Below are 24,042 nucleotides of genomic sequence, written 5' to 3'. Positions count from 1 at the left end.
TTTGCTTAAATTTCAATTTTGCCTTTTGCATAATCTCTTTGTATGACAACCACATGCTGTATATGTGAATCCATTAGCCTGTAGTTACTCTGGGTCATATTAGATTATACTGTATCTCTTCAAAGGTGGCTGCCTGTGTTTGCAAAATCAGCATGGCACAAGTGCACCATTACCATAGACATTGCAGGAATCTGTGCTTTGAAAAACAAGAACTTTTAATGCTCACATAATCTCTTTTCCTCCCCCCTCCTGATGCAATTTCCAGAAGATAGTGGGAAAACTAGTTAAAGATACCTGCTTTCTGAGGAAAGGATGCTACTCTTTGAGGCTAAAAATGCAGGATGCCTGCCCAGAGAAGATTCCTTGGCAAGAGAAAAGTATTTATGCAACTGAAAGCTCTATCTTTTTCTTTTCTTTCCTTTCATGGGATGAGGAGATGAGAAGTAGTTTGTGCATGATCACAGATTCAAGCATAGCACTTAAAATAATAAAGATGATACCATGCGATTCCCGCATCCCTGGACACAGGGAGCTCCTCACTGTTGCAGATGCCTCCTCCAGAAGCAATGAGCAAGAATAACTAGGTGGTTACTACTATGTCTTTCCCATATCCCTAAAAATAGGGAGAAAATCTTGGAAAAGAAAAGATGGGCCTCAGTGTGGAAAAGGTAAAGAACCTCTCTTTAGGGCCTTTGCAGCATTCTCAGGGCTTCCTGCTGAAGACTGAAGGTTTAGCTCTGAGCCAGCTGTCACTCAGGGGGAGGTGGGTTGGGCAGATTTTGTCTCTTTTTTTTTCTCCCAGCCCTCCCCTGCCTATAACTTTCTTTTTTCAAAAGCGTATGTTCTTGTCTTACTGTCCCCAAATAGCTAGTATGCACTGATTCAGCACATTCCCAATGCCTGTATTGATTTATTGACTGATCTTGGGGACCTATGCCACTGACTCTCTCTGTAATAGTTGAGTGATTTCTATGTATATTGATTTCTAAAACCGAGAGTGTCTCTCTCTTTTACATTGATTTACATGTTTGTTTATAGTCTCCACTGTTTGGAGCTAGCCATGTTAGAAGCAGCCAGCCAGCTGAGCTGGTGCTAATTCTGGCAGACTGGACAAGCATGTAGTCATTCAGTGACACTCCATGTTGCCCTTTACAAAGCACTCTCTGATCTGTTCTGGCATAGCATGCCATAGACTGTCAACTACAAGGGGATAAGAAGCCGATATGTCTGCGTCAGCCATCTTTCCAGGGAACAATAACGTTTTGGCAGAGGGATAAGGTGGTTGAGAGGGGCACAAACAGCTACTGCTTCTTTGGAGGTCCTCCAAACTTCACTGAGACAGCTGAGGACCCAGACCAAGGGTCAGCATTCATGTACTGCAGCTGAGCTTCAGATCACAGGAAGATTATCGAGGGCTGAGAGAACAAAGGGTGTCAGATGGGGGCAAAGAACTAAGAGACAGAGGCACAGAGAATGAATAATTATAGCATAAGTTGTATAAAAGACAAGAGGAAAAAATGAAAAGAGCAGAGGCAAAGTAAAAGAGGGAAGAGTTTGGTTGACAGATACCTCTTTCATTTTCTCTCAGCTGCCCATACTGTCCTGTGCCTTTCTCTGAGTGCCCAGCAGAATATCTTCTATGATTTCTCTTCTTCACCTTGAAAATTTGGCCGCACTGTAAATAACCTGTTCCTACTTTTAAACATAAACACAAGCTATTAAAATTGTATAAGCATCTGTCCAACTTTCACTCGGGCAGTGCTGAGTTTTGAAACAACTGTTCAGCTGTTTTGGCAGGCAGATTCATCTATCAAACGGACATATTTAAGGCTTTTCGACAGTTCTGGGTTCCAGTAACAGTGAAAGTCCTATTTTTCTTGATTCACTGAAGGTCAAGCTTCTGGAAACAGTAATGAACAAAAGTCACAGTAATGGCACATGTCTAGACAGCACCTTATGCAACGAAATTGTATGAGGGCATCTTGTTCCTCATGATTATTATACCAATCTCATCTGAGAACCTGGAGGAAGGTTTAACAAAATGAGTCTGTCCTCCACATCTCCAGCTAAACTATCTTTTTTTCCCCCTACCCAGCCTACTTTTTTGCATTGCTGCTATGTTAACTCCAGCTCCCCATGTTTGTCTGCATCTTGCATGACCATGCTTACTCTTTTCTCCACAAGGGGAAATTTCTCTCCAATATGACCTCTGTGGTGGCTCCACATGTCCTTCAGACTCCTCAGCAAGATTCAGTTTGTCATCATCTCCTTCACATATCTGTGACCGAGTTATAGAGGTATCTCTGCCCTTCCATGGAAAAGGGTGGGAACACAAGGAGAGTTTTCTTCATATGGATGGACAACTTATTATTTTTTGTCCACAGGAAGAAAAGCATTCCTTTTCCTGGCTCTTCAGTTTCCTAAGATTTTCTGCCCTAACCAGCTTGCAATTTGTAGCACTGTAATTGTGGAAAGGAGAAAAAAACTGTTAAAAGGAGAAGCCATATGTGTCAGCTTGCAAATACCTTGTTTACATGAACTCAGGTTAAAGTTGCTGTTTTCAAGCTTAATGTATAAAGGTACATCCATCTTTAAGCCACTAAATCATAGTGATCTTATTGTCAAAATTGCTGATTATCAATGAGATACAGGGATTGCTGTCACCAAAGTAATTCTGGATCACTCGGGTGGCTGGCTACAAAGGGGTTGTTTCCTAGAGCAAGGAATATATTTGGAGCCCCTGATTATGTTTTTTCTCGATTCTGAAGTGTCCTTGTGTGGACTTTAGGTAATAAACATCTTTTAGGGGAAAAAGGGTCATTGATAAGCTTTGGATTTTAGCAGTCTCCTTCCTTTGATTTCTTCAATTGTCATTTTTCAAGGCAGCCTTTGCAAGGAAACTGGCTAATACTGTGCTGCTTCTCAGCTGAGATATCTTCTCTTTACCTTTCTATGCCACCCATGTTAGCAGAGGCCTCTACACTGTGAAGTCCGGTTCTAGAATGGGAAACCTGGAAAAATAGTAGTTCACTCCTCTCCAGTTCAAAGCACAGCCCATTTATATGTATGCATATTTGTATAGCTGCTGCAAAGTACTCAAGACATCTCTGTGGACTTAACAAACTATTGCAAAAAAGAAGTTGCAACTATTATGTACCTAGAAATAGCTCAACTACAGCTTGGCACATAAGAACTTCTTTCCCCAAAGGTGTATGTGCAGGAGAGCAGATAGGGACAGTGCAGTCCAAGGATAGCACAGCTAACGCTAACCCTTCCTGAAAATTGCCATGGGACTTTTAAATGCCTCTCAGCTCCCAGAGAGAAGCTGAAAGATTTGACCTCAGTTTAGTGTCTCATCTGAAAACCAGTAAGTACTTCTGACAGTGCAGGTTTCCCTGAGAGCTGTGTGGAACAGTCAGCACTGGACACGAGCTCAGTCTTAGTGTTGCATTGAAACTCAAGACTTTTGGGGCCTAGACTGATTTCATTTGTTGGCCATACTCTGACTGATAGGGGACTGCAGGAATTGGAGTCCCTGTGTTACTGACAAGGAAATCATTCCTAAAATTACTAATGGGGAAAATGGAAGAAGGAACAATTTCTTTTGTTTAGCTGCTTACCCAGATATGCAAGACCTGTTCAGGGAACAAAAGGCTTCGTTTCGTAATCTGGTCACTCTGACACTTTCCAAGAGCCTTAAACTGGAAGGGAAAGAACATGAATCTATGAATAGCTCAGATATCAGCGTATGGGACAATGCAGTCAGCGGTAGGTAGTTTGACATTATTATTCATCATGCCTGCCTGAAGGTCTCAATCAACACTCCCGGCCTTGTGGTGCTGCGCCAGCAAGTGAAAACACAGCCTCTGCCCTCGAGTGTTCGCAACCTGGGATTATGACAAGATGACAAGGGGGGAGCTCAGCGAGAGGTGTGAGGCAGTGAGATATTGGTATAACGAGCACATTTGCATACCGGCAGCAGTCACGGCCAGCTTTCTCCCCAGGCACCGCCAGACAGCAGCACCTTGTAGGAATCATGGCAGAGGTAAAGCTTAAAGGGAGATTTGATGGAAGAGAAGGTGGTACCTTTGTGGAGAGATTTTTACCATGATTTAGAGGGCAGGCTGTGAGAAGGCATAAAAGTGTCTGCAGGAGAAGTGACAGAATCTGTTATCTTTAGTGAGGGAAGAAAGTTCTCTGCTGTGACAGAGTATTAGATTTAAGAGGCAAGGAAAGATGAAACAGTGAAGGGGCTTAGAGGTAAAGGCTTGAGCTTCTTTTCTCCCAATTCCACAGAAATATTTATAATATCAAAACATGTGCTACCAAATCAAGATGAAAAATTGAAATCTCCGCAACATGCTTTGATGCTTTTTAGCTGTTGGGGATCACAAAAAAATAAGCCTTTTTGTTCAACTTCATCTTAAAAAGGAGATACACAGTATATTCTGACTAATCACCTCACGAATGATCCCACAGGGCAGCTGGGGAGTCAGGACCTTCTAACTTTCTCCTGCGTGTCACCTTTCATGCTAATGCCGAGTTGGCACAAAGCTATCACTGCGACTTTGGGGACAGCCAGTGAAATCCCCACTGAAGGCTGTTGTGCACGTGCTGCGTGCTCCCTCTCCTGGTGTGTACTCCCAGTTCTGGGGTGTCCTGGTGCCGGGCTTAGGGCTAAGATTTGCACTAGCCAGGCTTTGTGCAAGAGGGAAATAAGACTCGGAAAGATTTTATCAGGGACTGTAAAGTTCTGGTGGGGGTGGACCACAGTATCCCCCAGATAAGAGCTGTTCCTGCTCACAAGTATTTTATTAACTGAGCATTGTATTTATTTTTACTCTCATTAGCTTAGGTTTAAAAAAGGAAATATATTTGAAGCAGAAAGACAGAAACTGTCAAACTGAAAATGTCAAAATGAATTTTTTCAGCCGATTGAAAACTTTTCTTCAATACATTTTTCAAGTAAAGCTATCCTAAAAGTGGGGATTCTTCCTTCTCTGTGAAAAGTTTCCACTTTGGTGAACTGATGTTTTTCAGTTGAGAAAATACTAGGTTTAATAAAGAGAAAAGCTAGTGCTCAACATGGTACAGAATGGGGAGAGATGAGTAAAAAAGAAATGTGGTTAAAGCACCAAAAATAAGGTTGGTCCTAGAGACCACAGGGAAAGTTGATTTAGGTCAGGACCAAACAAAGGAGGTCACAGTAGCTGGTATGAGATGTTTTGAGCAAAGACTTTGGTGGCTGAGAATGGCAGAAAGTCATCGGATTTTAAAAATCTTAATGAATGAGAAGTCAGAAGCCCATTGTGTGGGTCTAGAAGAATGAATTGGAGATAACACCCAAACACCAGGGGCTGGCTGCTTGCTGTTACTACTGTGATAGAGAAAGGACAGGACTGGGGAGAACAGGATAAGATTTACTGGGAAGAGTCAAAAACACAAGTTAAGAAAAGGCATGTATTATATGTATGTAAATGATTATGTGCATATATATGTTATTTATCAAGAAGACAGGCCGGTATTTGAGATTAGATGGCTGAGAATGACCATGAATAAAGCTTCGCATTTGTAATTCGTCTATAGGCAGATACTTAATCAGACCAAATCCTATATTTTTTATCTCTGCAAGAACAATGCTATATCTTTTTTTTTTGCCCAAAAGAACAGTCTCTAAGAAATATTTTCCCTTTCTTTCTCTTTTTGTGATGTATATGAGTGGCAGTACTATAATTAATCCTTTCTTGACGATGCTTATGGATGCTGTAACTTTACATGAATTTCAGAATACACAGGGTTTGCAGCACTGTCAAAGCAAAACTTACACATGGAACAAACTGAAATTTTAGCATCTTATTTGAAAAGTTGAATTAATGGTAGCAAAACGTTCCCTTATACAGGACAGACAGCATTTAGAGCATGTTGAAATGAAAAATGTTAGGCAGCAATTTAGTCATAACTCTGAGTAGGTGCTTCTGCTTATGAAAAAAACGGATTGCATTCCTGACCTTCCTGGACGCTGAGTGCCCCTAACTTTCACCCTGAAAGCATTTAAGGTTCGATCCCTATTGAACTGGCTGAAAGCAGACAGAGAGAAGAGTTCCCTTTAAAGTTCTGTAAATGCTTTTTAGTGCTGCGCCTGCCCCAGTGTTCACATTCACTTGTGAACAAGAACTGATAGTGTCTAATGTGTGATAGGAAATGTATCGGGGAGGGGAGATGAGACCCTTGGACATAGTCTTGCTTTGACAAGGGCACTGCATCGCCTGTGCTACATCACCATATTGCATTCAGTACAAATGCGAGCAGTGTATTGTTATGGAATATAGCTCTTGGCAATTAAAAGGGGAACAGAGGTGCAGGCTGGAAAAGGAGGATGAAGTTTACTCTGAATTCAGACTCAAGTTCCGTCTCAGGCTTTAAGTGCCTGCAGTCTTGCTGCTGCTCCTGCCATCTGACAGCCCTGTGACTGGGATCACAGCGCTGAAGAAACGTCCAGGAAAGCAGGCATGAGTGGTTTACAACCCCTTTAACTCAGAGCCATTCAATGGCAGACCGTGGGCTGAGCAGTTCCTGGCCTTCACCAAAGTCTCGGCTGTGATGTGGCCTGCAGTTCCTGGGTGCAATCCCATAGCTTTCCCTGGTGTCCCATAAAGCAGCTGCAATTTGTCATGGCTATTTTCAGGCATTAGGAAGAAAGTTGCTTGAATCAAGCACCACATCCCTAAGCAGACCTGGGGGAAACCATTCAGTGGACTTCAGGAAAGATGAATCAAATGGCCTGGCATTAACTGAGCATTCAAGCCAAACCTTACCGGGAGCAGGTAAGTCACTGCTGGAAATCACATGTCAAAGCAGATACATCTTTCTTCAGAGCTGGGAGACACAGCCTGTTCCTCTTTAAATCCTAGCTGTGTGCTGCAGTGCTCTGCGTTGTTGCCATGGCAGAAATCTCCCCATAGTAATAACCTCTTTCAGAGAAGGTTAAAAAGAGACAGTGCACATGCTCAGAAATGCTGCACTTGTTCTGTTAGCAGTTTGCAGCGGCCATTTCAAAGAGACCGTCACAAAGAGGAGAGAGAGATCAGGTACTGATATTTTTTCCTTTGTTAGAGGGGGTGACTTTTCTCTTTCACAGAAGTCCATGCACAGATCTGTCGCTATTCCCAGTTGCACTGCAGACAGGGACCACCACTGAAGCCTGTCATGATTATTCCACGCAGACAGCTAATTCTCACAGAATAACTAAGAGGCAGGAGTTAGATGTGATCTGAGGTGACTGCTGCACTCGGAGAGCAATTATTTTGCAGCAGGGCTCACATCTGAAGCTGAGCTGAGGCTGGGGTAAATTATGTGTAAGGTGCCCTAAAAAAAGTTTAACAGCATATCTGTGTTGTTTTACTGAATCTCTGTGGCCCTGAGTCAACTATGGGAGTAGCCTCCACTGCTACTGACCACGAAGGCTTCAGCATCAGGTACTTTAGAAGGAGGCTTGTATTATCTTAATTTACTGTTACATGAAAACTCTGCGGCATCCCATTGCAAAGCCTTGTGCAAAGGTGTCTTTCATTGCAGCTGCTTTGATTGTAGATCACCATTAACTAAAACAGAAAAAACAAGCCACTTGTTATTTTTTAAACCCTTTATTTTAATGATTAGAGAAATAAGAAAAGGATTACATCAGATCACATCACTTCTAAATATTGGGAGGGGTAAAGAACTCAGTTCTGGGATTATAGGAATTACATTACTAGATCTGTTATTTGATGTGGGCCCAAATATGTTTGTGACTGTACACATGTGTCTCTCTTGCCTCTGAACCCTCCTCTCTTACATTTAGGTAGACGTGCACAGGAAGGGAACATGTGTAATGCTATTCCTTCCTTGCGTGAATTGCTGGTTTGCACGTGCAGCAAGTGTTCGTACAGAATTTGCAGCTGCAGATTTGCTGTGTCTGAAACGGTGGCTTTATGGGGGAAACCTTTCCCTTCCTGCCTCCCTTCATTGCCCTTCCAAATGTGAAATATAGGTTGTTTGGGAGAATGCTGTACTCCTACATTCAGCACACTGAATCAATATTCTTATGCAACATCTTTTGTTCAGTATGAACTGACTTAAAAATCGGGAAGAGATGCCTGTTGTCCTGCTTTCCTGGGCTTAGCTGAAGAGAGTCTTCATGTGGATTTTGTCTTTTTGTTACAGCTTAACCTTATTTTATCCTTTCTGTTTCCTCCCTTTGAACATACAGGAAGGGAAGCTAAACTTGGCTGAACTAAGGACCACGCTGTCAGTTTGCCAGGATTCTTAAGGATTGTGATTGATACCTGTAATAGACAGTTGCAGCTTGCACCAGTCCCAGTTTCCCCTTTCTTTTTGATCTGAACAGTTTATGTGTTGAATCAAGAAAATACTTCATTTTGAAACGTGTGTACTCATCAAAACTTCACCTCTGTGAGAAGAGGTGTCACTGGACCAAACTATACCTATCTTCAGGGCAGGGCATGGCATGGCCTGGCTGTGACGTTCAGGAACAAATGGATGGCTTCAGATCTTTGTCTGAAGACAGCGCAGGAAGGGAAACAGAGTCAAAGAGTTTTTATTTAGTTGCCACTAGAAATTCTACCTGTGAATTTGTGGAGGTTTAACAAAAGTCTTTTCCTTCAGCTGCTTTCATAAAGGAGTAAGATTTTATGATCAATGTAGTAAGTAATTAATGACAAAAATTAGCCTTAGTTATGTTCATTAAAAGATGGTACATCAATAGAGAGAGCCAGTGGGTGAAAACCTCATATCTAGATTCAGGGCTATTTCAGCCAGAGAGCAGAGCTCTGTAATCCCTACAGGTTTGATCTCCAGGCGTAACAGTGAACCAGCTTTCCGGATTCATGTGCTGGTCTGGGGTTGCGCAGTAAGACAAAGAATGGAATTACAGATTGGGGTCACAGTTCCTGGCATCCTTGCTTGCAATCCCAGCAAATGAACCCTCAAACTGGTAGGCAGCTGATCTTCCCCTCCATGTCTAGGGACATTCTCTCCAGGTCAGGTTTTCTGTGCGCTGCTGGATAAGTACAGAGAACTTCTGTCCATGTTATAGTTGTGCTGATTTTTTTCTTTTAAAAAAGAACTGTCAATGCTTTAACTTTCACAAACATTAAGTTCTTTGTAACAAAACTTTTCTATCTGCATTGTTTCTCAGTGACTTGTTTGTGTCTCTTGATAAAGGGAGAAGCACCCGTTCCCAAGATGCTGGTGCCCTGCCTCCTGAGAAGAGCTGTCCTTACAGTACCTTTAATTTTTCTGCTTGCACTGCTCCTCATGGAGCCTGTTAGAGCTGATCAAGAAGCGGGAACAGCCATACCAGCTGAAAGTATGTGCCACCATATAGTTCTTTCATACAGCTTTACTGTAGTTTTAATGTTGCATGACTCCAAATCATTGAATGTTGTCCAGATAATTCAGTCTATTCTGGAAACCTCTTGCTCTTGTTGTTTTAAAACTGCAACTTGACAGTATACCTATGGTGTTTTCCTCATGCATCCAAGGCTTTCCACTCTTCTCCCACGGTCTCATGCTTGTTTCTGTCTTGCTTGCACCTGAAATCTGCTGCTGTTGTGCAGCTTTTCTTTTGTCCCTCCCTTATGTTCATTCTTTCTATGCCACAAATCACCCTGCTTGCCTGCTTGCTTTTCAGAGACATTCCTGAGACTTGCTTTTTTTCAATTGACATTGACCTTTCATTACATCTTTCATTCTTGGTGCTGTCTACCATATCAAATTCAGTAATTTTTATTAAAAAAAAAAAACTCAGTGAAGATGCCAGGAAAGCACACCTTGTCAACTCCCGGCCTTGCTGCCTTCAACTATTTAATAGTCCTTCACTGGTCTGTATTGAGTTTAATTTACATCATAACATAATGACAGGTCCTTGCATCAAGCTGTTGATCTGCAAAGTGCTGTCCTCTCCTATTGTCTGATGTATATATCATAACACTAGGGTTGGATGGTGCTACAACAATGGGAGAGGAGGTCTTCTATGCTGCTCAGTGTTTATTTTTTGCCTCTTTTTTTTTTCCCTAGCTAGCTAAAGAATTTGGCAGGCTCCTTTTCTCCAGTAGGCGGGATTGCTGTCTGCTGGTTAGCACACAGATCATGAGCTGGAGGCATGTGCTCCAGCTTATCAGAAGCATATAGTAACCAGTCAAATATCAAGTGTTTGTAAAATAGGCTGACAAGCACCACAGGATTTTCAGACTTCCCTGTAGGTTTTATCCTTTCTTCCTTACCATGCTTCAAAGAGCAAAATAGCCCTACCCTCAGAATTTCTCACATTGCACAATATTTACTAGGAACCTGCCAGAGAGGCACAGGCATTGAGAAGCAAATAAGAGCATATGTACAGCCTGATGATTCTAAGGCATTTTATCATGTCTATATTTGTTCTGTCTCTGTACTGCTATTTGTTATAGAATAGCTTCTTGTTACATGATCAAGGCAAAGCAAGCCTTGTGACCTTCAGTCTGGATTATCTAGATATGAGAATACAGTCTTAAACACTGCAATTAGTCCAGAACGCAGCAGGTTTGCTTATCAGCAATACCCAGTAATGACAGGGCATTGTGTTTATCTGCTTTTCGCCTCACTGGCTTTGGACAAAGCTGTATCAAATTCAAAGCTGCAGCCCAAGTGATCTGTCTTTTGATAATGATCTCAATTGCATTCCATTAGCTTTCTATTTAGAGCTCAAGTTTGTGAGATTAGGAGACAAGACTTTTCTGGGAACAGATCTGTGGTTTCAGAGACCATTTCTGGAAATTAGGTTGAGCATGTGCTCAGGGCTGAATAGCAAAATGGAAGACTCATGTTATGGGTTTAGCATTTCTGTACTTCTGTGAACTGTGACAGAGAAGAGAGATGGTGGAAAGGAGGAAGGGGGAAAAGATATAAAAGGATGAGAGAAATAGCAATAAAGGAGGAAGAAAGGGGGAAGGGAAAATGATTTTTTTTAATGCAGATTTCTTGAAGCATTTCTTTTGTCATTGAGACACTAGGTGGACCATCTTGATGGACTAGCTGTAAAAACCTGTATTGTTCAGGAGTAGATTCATCAGTACTCACCCTCCGTATTCTTGTCTGTAGCTCTTCATCGTGCTCAAAATCCATTTTTATTCCTTCTACTTAATACTTCATGCTGTTTATTCATAATTCTCTACTAAACATTCTCCTAGGCCGTCCCTGTGTTGACTGCCATGCATTTGAGTTCATGCAGAGGGCTCTGCAGGATTTAAAGAAGACAGCATATAATCTAGACACACGGGTAAGGAAGCATTTGACTTCTATTTATCTTTTCAATCTGGAAGAAAATGCTGTAGATAGAAGCAGATAAGCTGGATGGATTTTGCATAAGATGCTGTCAATCAACTGTACTGTCCTGTCTTCAAAGGTGATGTTGGGTAACTTCGTTTCACCACTCAAAGCAGTAGTGTTTGGAATTCTTCTGACTTGGTTTATCAGGGACACTAGGAAGCTTAGGAAAGAGTGAACTGACAATTTTCAGTCCTCTGCCCTTGCCTTGCCCAAGTCAGAGTATGTTATCTAAGGACTACCATTAGCCCTGCCACTCTCATTCCAAATATTGAGTGCACATTTTTTTTTTTTATGTTAGAGTGAGCAAAGTTCAGAACATCATTTATATTAACTGTCCATAAGAACACAGCCAGCTCAAACAAAAACTTACTAAAATAGTATACTCCCCTGCACATGCTTCTACCCCAGTGGAGAGGCTAAGGGAGGAAACATCATCTCGCAGATGATTTTTTTACATTGCTCTGATTCCATAGTAATGAACATACCACAAAGTAGAACAGCATGGAGAAAGAAACTTGATTGGCTTGCAGTTAGTATGGAGAATTTGCCAAGGTTGGTATGTTCCTTCTTTGAGGGAAGTTGAATCTGCCTCTTGCTACTGCAACCTGCAATCTGTGACTAGCTGTATCCCAGCTGCTGTGAGATTTTGGTGTCTCAAGAGGGTTGCTTTTCCCCTCCCTCCCGTGTACCTTTAGCTCAGGTGCTATATCTACACTCTTGCACAGATTTTTCAACAGAAGGCACTCAGACTTTTTTGCTATTCTAATGTATGGTCAAGACTGTCCACAGTTCGAAGCTGGCAAACTGGCATTTTTGAAGACTGGTTTGAGGTAACTCCAAGCAGGGTACATAATACTTAAATGAAAATGCAGCTGTAGATATGAAGATGCCTTGAATTGTGGGTTATTACAAGAAAAAAAAATTCCAGCCGAACCAAACTGGTATGTAACAGATTTATAGTTAAACAAAATTTGTTCAATAAATGCAGGTCAATTTCTGGGCTCCTTCATGAAGAAATCTGGCTAATGAATACATCTGCTGAGTACGGTATACAGACAAAACAAGATGTTAAGACTGCTGAAAAATGGTTCTAGAACAGTTTTTCCTTCTATTACAAAATGTTGAACTTTCTGCTAGAATTTCTAAATCTTGCTTAAAAATGTCTCAACTACTAAAATCCTCTCTGGTTTTCTAGTTGTGGCAATGACTTTTATGACAGCTATAGCTTGCAAACTGAGAGTGAAGCTTTGTAAAATACAGATCTCCAAAGCAGAAAGGTAGCAATGAGGACTGAATTGCTGAGCCCTAAAGATAGCAACTGTATTTGAAGATTATTATTTTTAAAATATAAACAAACAAACAAATAAATAAATAGAAGAAGGATAGGAAAAAGGTTCAGTTGAGAAGAATGTCCTAGAACTGAGTTTTGCAGTTGTAAACTTGACAGCAAGCCTGAAAATGTGGCTCCATGATACAGTCTTGGAACAACAAATCTATCACTTTTTGATTACTTTAAAATGGACTAGGACAGGCTTATTCCAGCCATTAAGCTAGGAATTCTATCTGCATCTTCAAAAGTCGTAGAAATATTTAATAGTTGAAGACTGCTTGGCTTGTGGAACTGCCTTCTACAGTGTTTCAGTTCTTGGTTTTCTTATTTAGCTGTGGTCCGGTTTGATGCAAACTGGGAGTTTTAAGACAATTGCTTTTGGCCACATATATATTTTACATTTGACTATTTTAGACTGGTTTGCTGCTTAGTGGGGCAAATGTTTGTGTCCCCCAAAATACAATGCCCTTTGTTAATATTCCCACTGGAGACACTTATTTCCTTGAAAAGCCCTCTTTTGTTTGTAGGCAGGATTTTTAGAGGATGATTAAGCAGCTCTTAACTGTGTTGGGCGGGGGGAGGGATTCCCGAAGGCTTAGAGAGGAAATTCACATTTAATTCCTTCTGGAAATCTCACCCTGCAGTTCTGCACCAGGGAGACCGTATGCTTTTACTATGTGAACTCAGAGTTTTCACAGTTAATTTGGCCCTGTGTTGATCTGCATGGTGTCTGGAAAAGCAAACTGACTCTAGCATAGGTTACATAACCTTTTATGGGGGCCATAAGCTGTGTCCTTTTCCTTTTACAAGACTAGACATGCTTGCAACCCCCACTGATGTGATGATCACTTACTGCTTGTCAGGCTGGCTGCCTTTTAGTCATGCAGTAAGAGAACGGTCACAGCCCGTCTCTGAGAGGCTGCTTACTACCTGTGCAGATACCACATCTGTTTGCTGCCTTTGCACGCTGCGTTCTGCCCTTTTGTTCCTGCTGGCCCCTCAGAGTGGGCTGCAGGCTGGATTAATTGTTGTAGCAGCAGTAGCCAACTCTGGGCAATCTTTTCTGGGGACACCCGTGTTCCTCCCTCACCTAACCAAAGCGCAGTAGGTGTACTTTAGCAGGTGCAGCCCTGATCATGAACTGGAGTAGAAGCCCTTGTACTGCAGGGAGGGAGCTGCTACCATCAGCCCCATTCATGGAGCCTACAGCCTGCTCCCTACTGCATCTAAAGGCTGCTAAAGACAGAGGCCAGCAGGGAGCAGGCCATAAACCAAATTCTATAAAACAAATCCAGTCCATGGGCTACAAAGTTCACTGTATGTTGGCATGAGAGACAGTTACTTTCAAAATGCCAGTCCATTTTTCAGAGTTACCTGGTGGACATTGTGTTACAAATTTAAAGAGCTCAGGAACTGCACTTTTGGCTGGAGCTGACAAACTTTTGTGCAGATTAAGAATCTGAACCCTGCCCTGAGGTGTTTTTTTAGTGTGTTTAGATCTACTGGGGGATAATAACAAATCTCTGTACAAATGACTCTGTGGTCACACTCACGGAACAGTCAGTAAAGCCAGTTAGTGCCATCCATTTTGTTCTTTATTCCTTTCTAAACTGTCAGTGGTTACTTGGGATGTTCAAAACACATTAACTTAGATGTGCCCATGAAAGTAAAAATAAAGGCTTGGAAATATTATTAAAGTTATATAAGATGGTAGGCAGCCTTGGGGCTTAACTCAGAGCTGTTGGCGTGCTGTCTGCCTCCCTTATTCAAACCATTGCGAATGATGTCAAGGTGACAGTTAGAAGGTGGTGACTGAGCGTCTACTAGATGATTAGCAAAGTCTGATCAGATCTTTCCAGTCTTGCAGGGTAGCTGAAATGATCAAAAGTGATGCCTGATTTAATGTAGTGCCACATGATTTATCAGTGGATAGTGATTTATCAGCTGGAAAAACATCTAACCAATAGCTCTTCATGTACTAAGAAAGTGGTAGGCAGGATGCTTTAGCCTAGCTCTACTCCCAGATGCCTTTAACTGATGTGTGTCAATGGATAACATAGCTTTTAAAACACAGTCTTCAATCACATGGTTATCCCATTTCATATGACAAATACAAGACAGGCAGGTTAAGGATGCATTTCACCGACATTTTGAGTTGGCAGTCTTAATAATGCCCATTTTTGCGTAAGAAAGGGCATTATTCCTTGTTACACCAGTGGAGATTAATTTGGTGAGTGGATTTCCCACAGATAGTGTGTTACATAGCAATAAGGATGAAGTCATCTCTTGGGTCCAACTGATTCCCAGATACAGCTTCACTCAGGACAGACAAACTGACATGACTGTGTATGATAGATGAAGACCTGATGCTGGTGCCAGGCAGCTCTGTGTTCCACCATGCATCTACTGAAGCCACAAGTGCTCCAAACAGCCAGGAGAAGCGAAGTCTGTGTGTGCTAGAGGGGAAGGATTCCTGTATTTCCATTATGCAGCCCTGCTTTTCCTTCCCTTGTTTTCAGCCACATGTAGGCTGAGGAGATGCACGCTGTTCTGTTCATACCCATAGCTCCAGCTCTGGAAAGTTCCTGATCCACCCTGGTTGCTCCAAGAAGCCCCGTGGGGAGGGTAATGAGTTCTTGCTGTTGATGAACAGCAGTTCAGCTGGGGGACCTCTGCTGTCATGGTTTGAACTGTGATTGTTATATCCCAGGTCAATGCCTACTGTCTATTTTAGGCACTAATAGCATATTAATAATAACAGTAGTTAAACAGGAGAAGAAGTTAAAAAACAGGAAATTTATGCCTTGCTTTCTCTGTATAACTTCCAACAGTTAATCCAGCCTGTGATACTCTTGATTCTTTTAAATTTTTGAATCTATTTTTAAATAAAAAGGGAATTTCTAATAGTTTCAGGGTTTTTTTTAAGCCTCTCTCATGAGGCAGCTTGAGCAATTAAAGTAAGATTGTAAGAAAGACAAGTAACTTCAAACAAAAAAAGACAACAGCCAGATACACAGTGAATGTACTAATGTGAATAACACGAATGTGTACTAGACTGAAATTCTCAGTGTCACAAGAAGTATTGCCATGTTAGTATGTCAGTTAATCAGGTAGAAGCTAAATTACTGCACAGCGCAGTAAGCAGTAAGTCTGATTGTTACCTCAAGCCTCCTCTCGTGGAACCAATCCCAAATCTTACAACAAAAGTAAAACAAGCTTTTCTTTGGAAGTTAATTAGTTTTATAGCACTGACACTTGTGTTTTGATGTTGCTTTTGTTCCCCCCTCTTATAGACAGAAACACTGCTTCTTCAGGTGGAAAAAAGAAATCTGTGTGACTGTGTAACTGCAAATCTGATAAACTGAATCCTGGAGGCCAGCCAAGGAGTGTCACCTGTTCAGCGATTTTTAAAAAGCAGCTGTATAAAATACAGCTTTATGGAGTTCATTTTGCAAGCATGTATGCCCCAATGTACTGAGGAAATTGGGGGGTTGTGTCTTATGTGTTTGTTTGTTGTTTTTTTTTTAAAGTCCTCTCTTTTCACATCCACTGGGTTGTCAGTAAAGGATCAGTTCAATAAATCTGTTACTTGGTGTCAGAATGGGGGAAAAATCTACTTGCTTTGATTTTTAAATCAGAGTTGGCCAAGTGTAACCCACAGGATAAATATGGCCAGCAGTGTTCTAGAGACACTTGCAGCTGATTTTTGTGTCTAATGTCAACGTATCTCTGTGGCAACTTACCCAATTATACTGAGAAGGGGACTTGTGGTCTCTGTCGGTTTTGCCTCTTTGTTAAAGATGATGGAAGTCCTTTTTGCTTGTTATGTGTACTGTGACCATATTCAGACATGTTGCAGTTCTGTCAGCTGTAATGAGGTATGCGTCATGAGGAGGTACGTGTGCTGTAGTTGGACCAAAATGGCCTATATCCTAGTGTGGAGTCTTCTGGTATCCTGGGTAAGAGTATCATCCTTTTAATTAAAACCTTGCATTTCTTCCTCTCATCCTCCTCGACAAACCACTTTAAAACCATCAATCTACAAATAGCTCTACCTTAGCAGGTTAAATGGGTTGAATAGAAAAATAGAAAAAGGAGAATAAGACCATGACTAGGCAGCCTTGCCAGTTCCAGCTGTACCAAGATGTTACCACCAGCAGCTGCTCAGGACCACAATGCAGAAGGTTACAAACTCCATGTATTGCCAAGGAGTTTTTTCGTATGAGTGTTCTTTACTTTACTTCAGGTGAAACACAGTGGTTAGGTCAATCAAATTTTGTTCATTCTGTGATATTGTAAGGACTAAACTGTAAACTTTTGAATCTCTCCTTGTAGTTGTCTTTGGAAGCAGCTATTTTGTTTCAGGCATGAAGAAAGAGTTGTGTACCTGAAAGCTGAGCTGATTTTTTCCCCAACACTATCATTTTGTTCTAAGATACTATGCCTACCTACAAGTCTGAATGAAGCTGAACAGTTTGAGTAGATGCTCTTGAGTTTGTTTGACATGATTTGCAGCCTTCTTAGACCACTCCAACCGTCGGGCTGCAGAGTGCTGGCTAACTGGCATGGGGAGTGGAAGGGAGCTGGACATCTGAAGGTCAAAACCTCTTCAGCTGAATTTGGGAGAAGGTGCCTGTCTGCAGCCTCACCTCCCTAACTAAAATGGCAGGACTTTACTGGAAGTGAATTAGAGAGGAGTCACAGAAGCTGCTCTGGCAGTGCAGCTGTAGGTGTGGTAGCAAACAATTGGCAGAGTAGGGGAACACAATAGACTGCCTGAGTGGTTTGCAAAATGAATTTCTGTCCACAGTTAAACCGGGTTTGGAAACCCAATTTCTTCACACTGAGGAGTCCAGCATGCCCTTCTGGATGGGATCAGGACAATAAGCCAGCACAGAAGTTCATTGTGAATGGGAGAGGAAGGAAAAAAATAAAGCAAGCCTTTTCCCTGTGCTTCAGAAAGCCACTCCTTCTCATCCCTTAGGAACAAACAGCTTTACAAAGCCTCTGAATTCTGGGTATCCCCACTGCCTGATGGCAGGACCAGTGCAGAGACCGCTCCACAGGCAGGAGAAAGCACTGCTTTATGAAGGGAAAGAAATGGGACAGCGAACCCCATCACATGCCTACTGCCAGTAAGCTTCGCTGTGCCCAAGGAGGAGCTATGCAATTACTCAGAAATTTGGGTGTCATATGTAGTGTACAAAATCAGTCCTGACCAGAGGAAGATGACTGCTGTACCTAGCTTTCACTCCTTGCCTCTGCTTCTGCCTTGGCTTTTGCTCAGGCCGCTGCCCTGGCTGCCTGTCTGCGCTGACCGTTGGATGTGCTGATCATCACTCCTGTGCCATAGTGACAGCAATTACAGCAGTGCACTCCATAGTAGCACACTTGTGCAGGTCAAAAATGTCAGAGGACGATTGTATGTTGTTGTGCTCGTGGTACTGAGCTGGGAATTGTTCTTATATGTCCTTATGTCTTTGAAGCCCCTGGCACTGTTTTGCCTCTTGTCCCTCTTCATCTTCACATACAGTATTTTCTCTGCACTCTGCAAGCCTGGCATATTTTTAACATGAGAAGAGGAAGTGCAAGGGCTAGAAAGGGTTTGTACAAACAAACTGACTTTCTCTTCCAGTCATCCTTAAAATCTGCCACTGTGCCTCCTACAAGAAGTGCATTTTTTTTCTCAATATCCAAAGGTCACTGCTAAATCCAAACCGTTGTTTTGTATGTATTTAACAGGGCCATCAGAACCTGCATGTGGCCTTCTTACTGTACACCTTGTCCTGTTTTATTCCCTATACTGCATTTTGTAGTGGTCTCTTGCTTTGTGACTGCACTGAAAGCTGTTTGGGGCAAAGATCTTATGTTAATAGCACTGGAAGTTGGCCATCCCACCTTCAGCTGTTGTGAACTTATTAAATAAAAATCAATGTAAAATATGCCTGTCTGTTGCTCTAGTTTCAAACATAATATTTGTTTTTATGTAACAGATGGGTACAAAATGGATCCAGGTTTTCAGTTTGATCTCCATGGAGATATTCCTTAACCTTCTTACTCCAGCTTGCTTTTCTGCCTTGAGCTTTGTAGAGATGGGGAGTGGCAGAAACAGTATTTTTGTGGCCTCTCAGCTCTTGAATTTTAAAAAGTAGTTTAAAACATGAGAAAAAGGGTTCCAGGTGGTGGAGGCCATGTGAAAACAAATAAAAATACCTGCATATATTCTGTTTCTTATGTTGATCTGCCTTTGCTTGTCCTTCCTGGTAGTCAAGGCTGCAGACCTACAGGAGGAACAGTTTGACAATAATAATTTTATATTTACATTAGTCTTCCCTGTGAGGCAGGGTCTGTGATAGATATGACAAATGGGATCCCTCTGGATACTTTTGAGATACCCCATACCAAGGAGTGTTTCCCAAAACTTGACCCTGTATTTCCCAGGATCAGATTTTTGTCATCGTTTGATTTCTGCTCTGAACCATGTACTTGCTGAAAACCTACATAACACATCAGTTTGTCTTCATTAGCTTTGAGCGCCTTTTGTTGTTTAAATCAAAGTATGTGATACTGCACTTTCCTGGTCATTTAAGTTCTGTTTGTCAATAGAGTCTGAAAACGGAACAGCACTGAAAACTCTCTCATTATACTTTATATAGCTTCACTCTTCTTTGAGAGTTCAAATCAACTGGAAAGACTGCTGACTGGTTATGCAAGTTAGACCGTTCCATAGGGTAAGTAGGACAAAGTTTCAAGGGAGGTCAGTACTGGATTTCTTGTTTTTGAGTGGGGGGATCTGAATGCTCTGAGTGTGCTCATTAACAGCTGCACTTTATAATTAGTGTTTGTGCTCTGGCAAACATATGAGCTATGTATAATTGTTAGATGTTTTTTAAGCCCTGATGCTATTTTCATTTAGCTCTTTGAGATTAGAACTTTATTTATACACTTAATCTTGTATTTTATTCCTAAACTCCATAGAACATTTGCCTATGCAAAAATTAATAGGTATCACTGACAAAAATGAAGGAATCACATAATTGGGGTGGTGAAAATACAACAGATTTTTTGCACTGTGAAGTGTGAATTGTTGTATTACAGGAATTTGTGTTGATTGTTAGCTAGAAAGTAGAGGCAAAACACAGCTTCTATTTAGCCTGAAGTGCAAAGAATTTTTAATGCATGCCAATTTGATGTACATAAGGTTATTTATCTAGGGAGCTGTTCTAAGAAATGAGCAGGAAGTGTAGGAGTTTGTATAACAGGATTGTGTCTAGTCCAAATTGATGGAAAGATTTGCTAAGGTAAAGCAATTTCAAATCTGAGCTTACTTTTAAGCAAACCAACATTCATTTAGGCAAACAATACCAAAAAAATTTGTCATTTTTTGTGGCTTCTGCACAGAGCATGGTGAAACTTGGCATATTCCTTTGCATAAATCCACACTGACTTTCAAGTTCCCAGTGATATCAGGTTTAATAAGGTTATAGCTATTTGACTGTCAACCACAGCATAAAATTATGACCGACTGAGAAAGGCCTAAGTAACTGTTTCACTCTGAAACTCTTCAGTTCAGTATAGAGGGCTAGGGAGAGACACAAACTTTGGGACAAAAATCAAAGTTACCAGCACTTGTGAATGTGTATAGTCAAGGCTTTGACTGGACTTTCAAACCTCTGGGTATCGTTGGTTATTTCTCTTCCCCAGTCAAAGAGCAGCCCTTTAAGTCACCCATGCAGTAAATTGGATACACGTGGTTTCTTGCCTGAGCAGCTCTTGCATTCTTCCTCAACTAGGTCTACACTGTAAAAAAGCATCCAGCCTGTGAAAAGTATCTGGTTTCAGCCAACAGCACTTAATATAACTGATGCACAATTCAGTCTTGCATTGAAGAGGGAACTGAACAATGTTTAAATGCATTCGACAGCTGGTATATTGCACATTCAAAGTGTGGTTTGGTTTATATACAATGTAAAATGGAGAGTTTTAACCATGGAGGGTTGAACTATGTCCTTGAAGTCAATAGCTTTTCTTAAACACCATGAGATCTCCCCACCTCCCCTTTCAGTATGCACACACACGCCGTTCAGAGAAGAACTGCCTGCACCTTCTGTTGCTCTGGTTTTGGCAGTCACAGAATAATATCACAGAATAATAATATTCTAAAAAAAAATAGATACCTGCTGAAAATTAAATGTACTCAGAACACATGAAGTCAGAAAGGAATTTTACACACAACTCTCAAGCAAGGAAAAATTACTTGCTTATATCTTCTTAGACAGGGACAAGACTGGTCGTATTAAGGCAAAGAAGCAGGGCAAATAGCTCAGCTTTACTGTCCATGGCATTGAGGCTGTACGTGTGCAAACTGTACACAGCCCTTGCCTATGGTGTAATTTACCCCACATGCGGCACAGTGCTCAGTTGCTAGTTTTGCTGCAGTGCAGTGCAAACCTTAAATAAAAACCAGGAAAGCCATGCTATTTTGCTAGTAGTTCTTACTTTTTCCTTCAAACTAAAAGACAACAACTGACCTTCATTTCACAATAGCTTTCCCATATATCAGAAAGCATTCTAGCCTTTAGGAGGGGTTTAAAGATGCCTGTTACACTTGGCTTCAGTTGTCGATTTTTGGTAAACTGTGAAAGATTTTTAGCCTGGATCCTTTCCCACATCCTACACTATGGTGTAAGAGGCCTCTTGGAGCTGAATAGTTCCTGCGCTAAAGGGGATCTCAGTGTTGAGCTTCTGTCATGCTGCCTGTTTTGAGCCACGTGCCTTTCTTGAAGTGTTGCATGGACCTCGGTGGGGCAGCTGCAGTGTCTTGAACCTTCATAGGCTGACCAGGGTTCAGCTTGTGGTTGGATTCTTGACGAGTTTTCCAGGAAGCTCTAAGATGGAGAACTTGTCAAGCAATGCTGCCAACAGCAAATTTGTCATTTCATGAGAGAGATTTTTTTCCATCACCAGTCCTCTACCTTACTGTTTAAAGAAGATACTGAGCCATCAAACAAAAGTGAGTCATCATCTCATGGCAGGAAGAACAAAATAAGTTTAGAGTAGTTTGATTTTCAGTCTTGCTCAGGGCCTGAGAAGACTGTCAGAAAAAAACCCAATGCGGTTTCTTCTGTTTATGTGCTAAAACATCTGTAGTGCAGCAGCCTGTCACCTCTCAACTCATCTACAAGACTGTAAAATAGTTATTTAAATGAGGATTACAAAGCTGTGGGCCTTGGTAGCTGTCCTGTGGCCAAGTGCCTCTGAATTCCTTTATCAGTGACCCATTCCAAAATGGGAAGGCTCTTCAGCCGTCTTACTTGTTTAGACCAAAAAAAGTTGCCTTTGCCCTGGTAACTGAGAAAGGAGAAATGGAAGTTTTCCAGGGACTTTGGTGGTGCTTTCTTGATACAGTTTAACCTGTTACTTCTTGTCTGATCCATCAGAGATGCACAGAATGATAGTTTCTATGCAACAGCCTTTTATGTCCTTGAAAAAAAATTCATGTCGCCTTCTCTTCTTTACATTATATAACCTCGGTTCTTTCAACTGTTTTTGGAGTGCATGATTTCTAAACCTCTGATCATTTCTCCTGTTGGGGTATCTCCTAGTTCATAGCATTCTTGTACTGCAGTGACCAAAACTAGCTGCAGTACTGCAGGTAAGACCTTGTGCTGAACAGAGTCTAAGTTCTTGCACTCCTTTTTGTACATCCCCATATGTTGCCCTTTTTTGGCAACCACACAATATTGTAGACTTATTTCAGCTTGTGACTCTCCAGCTCCTTTACAGAAGTGCCACTTAAGCTGCTGTTTCCCATTCTGTATATGTACAGTTCATTATTCCTGATGAAGTGTAGCGCCTTGTTCTCCCCGTTATCAAATTTTATTCTGTTTTTAGACCATTTTTTCAACTTGTCTGTATGATTTAGAATTCTAGTCCCCTTCCCCAGCATTGCCTATAACCTCCCAAGCTGGTGTTACAACCACTGTAAATAACCTCTCTGCTTATTCATTATCCAGGTGACTAATGAAATATTGAATAACCCTTGACCCAAGAGACTCTGCAGAACCCTGTGAGATATATCGCTATAGTGACAGTGACCCATTGCTAACTCTCAGGAGAGTTATCTGGCCATTTTTGCTGACCTTAGAATAGATTTTTCAGTTTACTTCTGAGAATGCTGTGTGACACAGTATCAGAACCCTCCTGAAGTCAATTAAATGTGTCTTTTCCCTATCCCCAAGACCTGTTAACATGTCATAGAAGGAAATTAGACTGGTTTGACTTGGTTCTTAACAAATACCTGCTATTTGCTACTCCTCTTCTTGTTGTCTTCTGAGCACTTACAAACTGTTGGTAGGATTATATATTTCCAGAGATTATAGGTAAACTGTTTTTTCTGCCATTTTCCAGTATTTTCTCCCTTTCTTAAAGACAGCCACTGCATTTACCATTTTCCATGGCTGGTATAACTCATATCTTCCCTGAGTTCTTAGTGATAATTGCTGGTGGTGATTGCTTTAGCTGCTTCTTTCAGTATCCTGAAGTAAATCTAGTGACAGCCCTGAGCAAAAAGAGAGCTCTAGATAGACTGAAACCCAGGAAGGTGGCCTGGCACAGACTTACAGGCAGATGTGACCAGAGCAGATTTTTGCTAAGCTGTTCCTACCTAAAATGTTTTCATTTGTATTAGTCATTCTAGTTACCTGCTCACTAGTTGACCTTCTTGTGATGATAGATACGAAAGAGATACTAAGCACTGTGTCTCTTTCTAGGCAACATCTTCATTAGTTTTCCCTTCCACTGAACAGAGAACAAATTCTTCCTGTCTTCCTCTTATTCTGCATATATTTAGAGAATGCTTTCTCACAACTCTTCATGTTTCTCACTATTTGCATCCCATTTTGTGTCTTGGCCTCTCTGAGGCTGTGTCTGTATTCTCTTGCCACTCTATTATCCAAGGAATACTAACCAGATTGTTCTGTCTTTGTGCTTTCTTCTTCTCTTTGAGTTCAGTAAAGGGCTTACAATCATTTTAGCAGGCAATGACTTAGTACTTCGTATTAGACTGGGATTTACTACCCCTACGTAGCCACGTGTACCCATGACCATAATAATGGAGTTCCTCTTCCTTTTATGCATATATATTTAATTAAGGCCTTTAATATTAGTGATTTTAACTAAGTTTACACATTTTCTTCTCTCATTGCAAAAATGTAACTCTCAACACTTGTGACATTTAGGCATAAATACATGATTTTTTTAGGGAGTTACCAGTTGTCTATCCTTACTGATCATCTTCCCAATAAATGTCTAGATGTTTCTGATTTTTTGGAGGAATTTCCTCTTTT

General features: G+C 41.3%; 1 protein-coding gene across 3 annotated transcripts in view; it reads left to right on the top strand.

The window, feature by feature from the left end:
- LOC112990793 (NELL2-interacting cell ontogeny regulator 1-like) overlaps window positions 1–18,636 on the top strand; it is a 36,085-nt gene extending 17,449 nt beyond the window's left edge. For 2 of the 3 annotated variants that reach the window (XM_064511532.1, XM_064511531.1), the window contains exons 4-6: window positions 9,223–9,367; window positions 11,226–11,314; window positions 15,988–18,636. In XM_064511532.1, the coding sequence (XP_064367602.1) occupies window positions 9,244–9,367; window positions 11,226–11,314; window positions 15,988–16,059 (285 nt within the window). In that variant the 5' untranslated portion in view covers window positions 9,223–9,243 and the 3' untranslated portion in view covers window positions 16,060–18,636. Of the gene's footprint in view, window positions 1–6,988; window positions 7,089–9,222; window positions 9,368–11,225; window positions 11,315–15,987 lie in introns of those variants that run through there. The other variant, XM_064511530.1, reaches the window with a different exon arrangement.
- Window positions 18,637–24,042: the final 5,406 nt, after the last annotated feature.

The sequence above is a fragment of the Dromaius novaehollandiae genome, chromosome 4 (assembly GCF_036370855.1).
Source record: "Dromaius novaehollandiae isolate bDroNov1 chromosome 4, bDroNov1.hap1, whole genome shotgun sequence".
Classification (NCBI taxonomy): Eukaryota; Metazoa; Chordata; class Aves; order Casuariiformes; family Dromaiidae; genus Dromaius; species Dromaius novaehollandiae.
The sequence above is the reverse complement of the archived record's forward strand: the minus strand, read 5'-3'. Positions and strand labels throughout refer to the sequence as shown.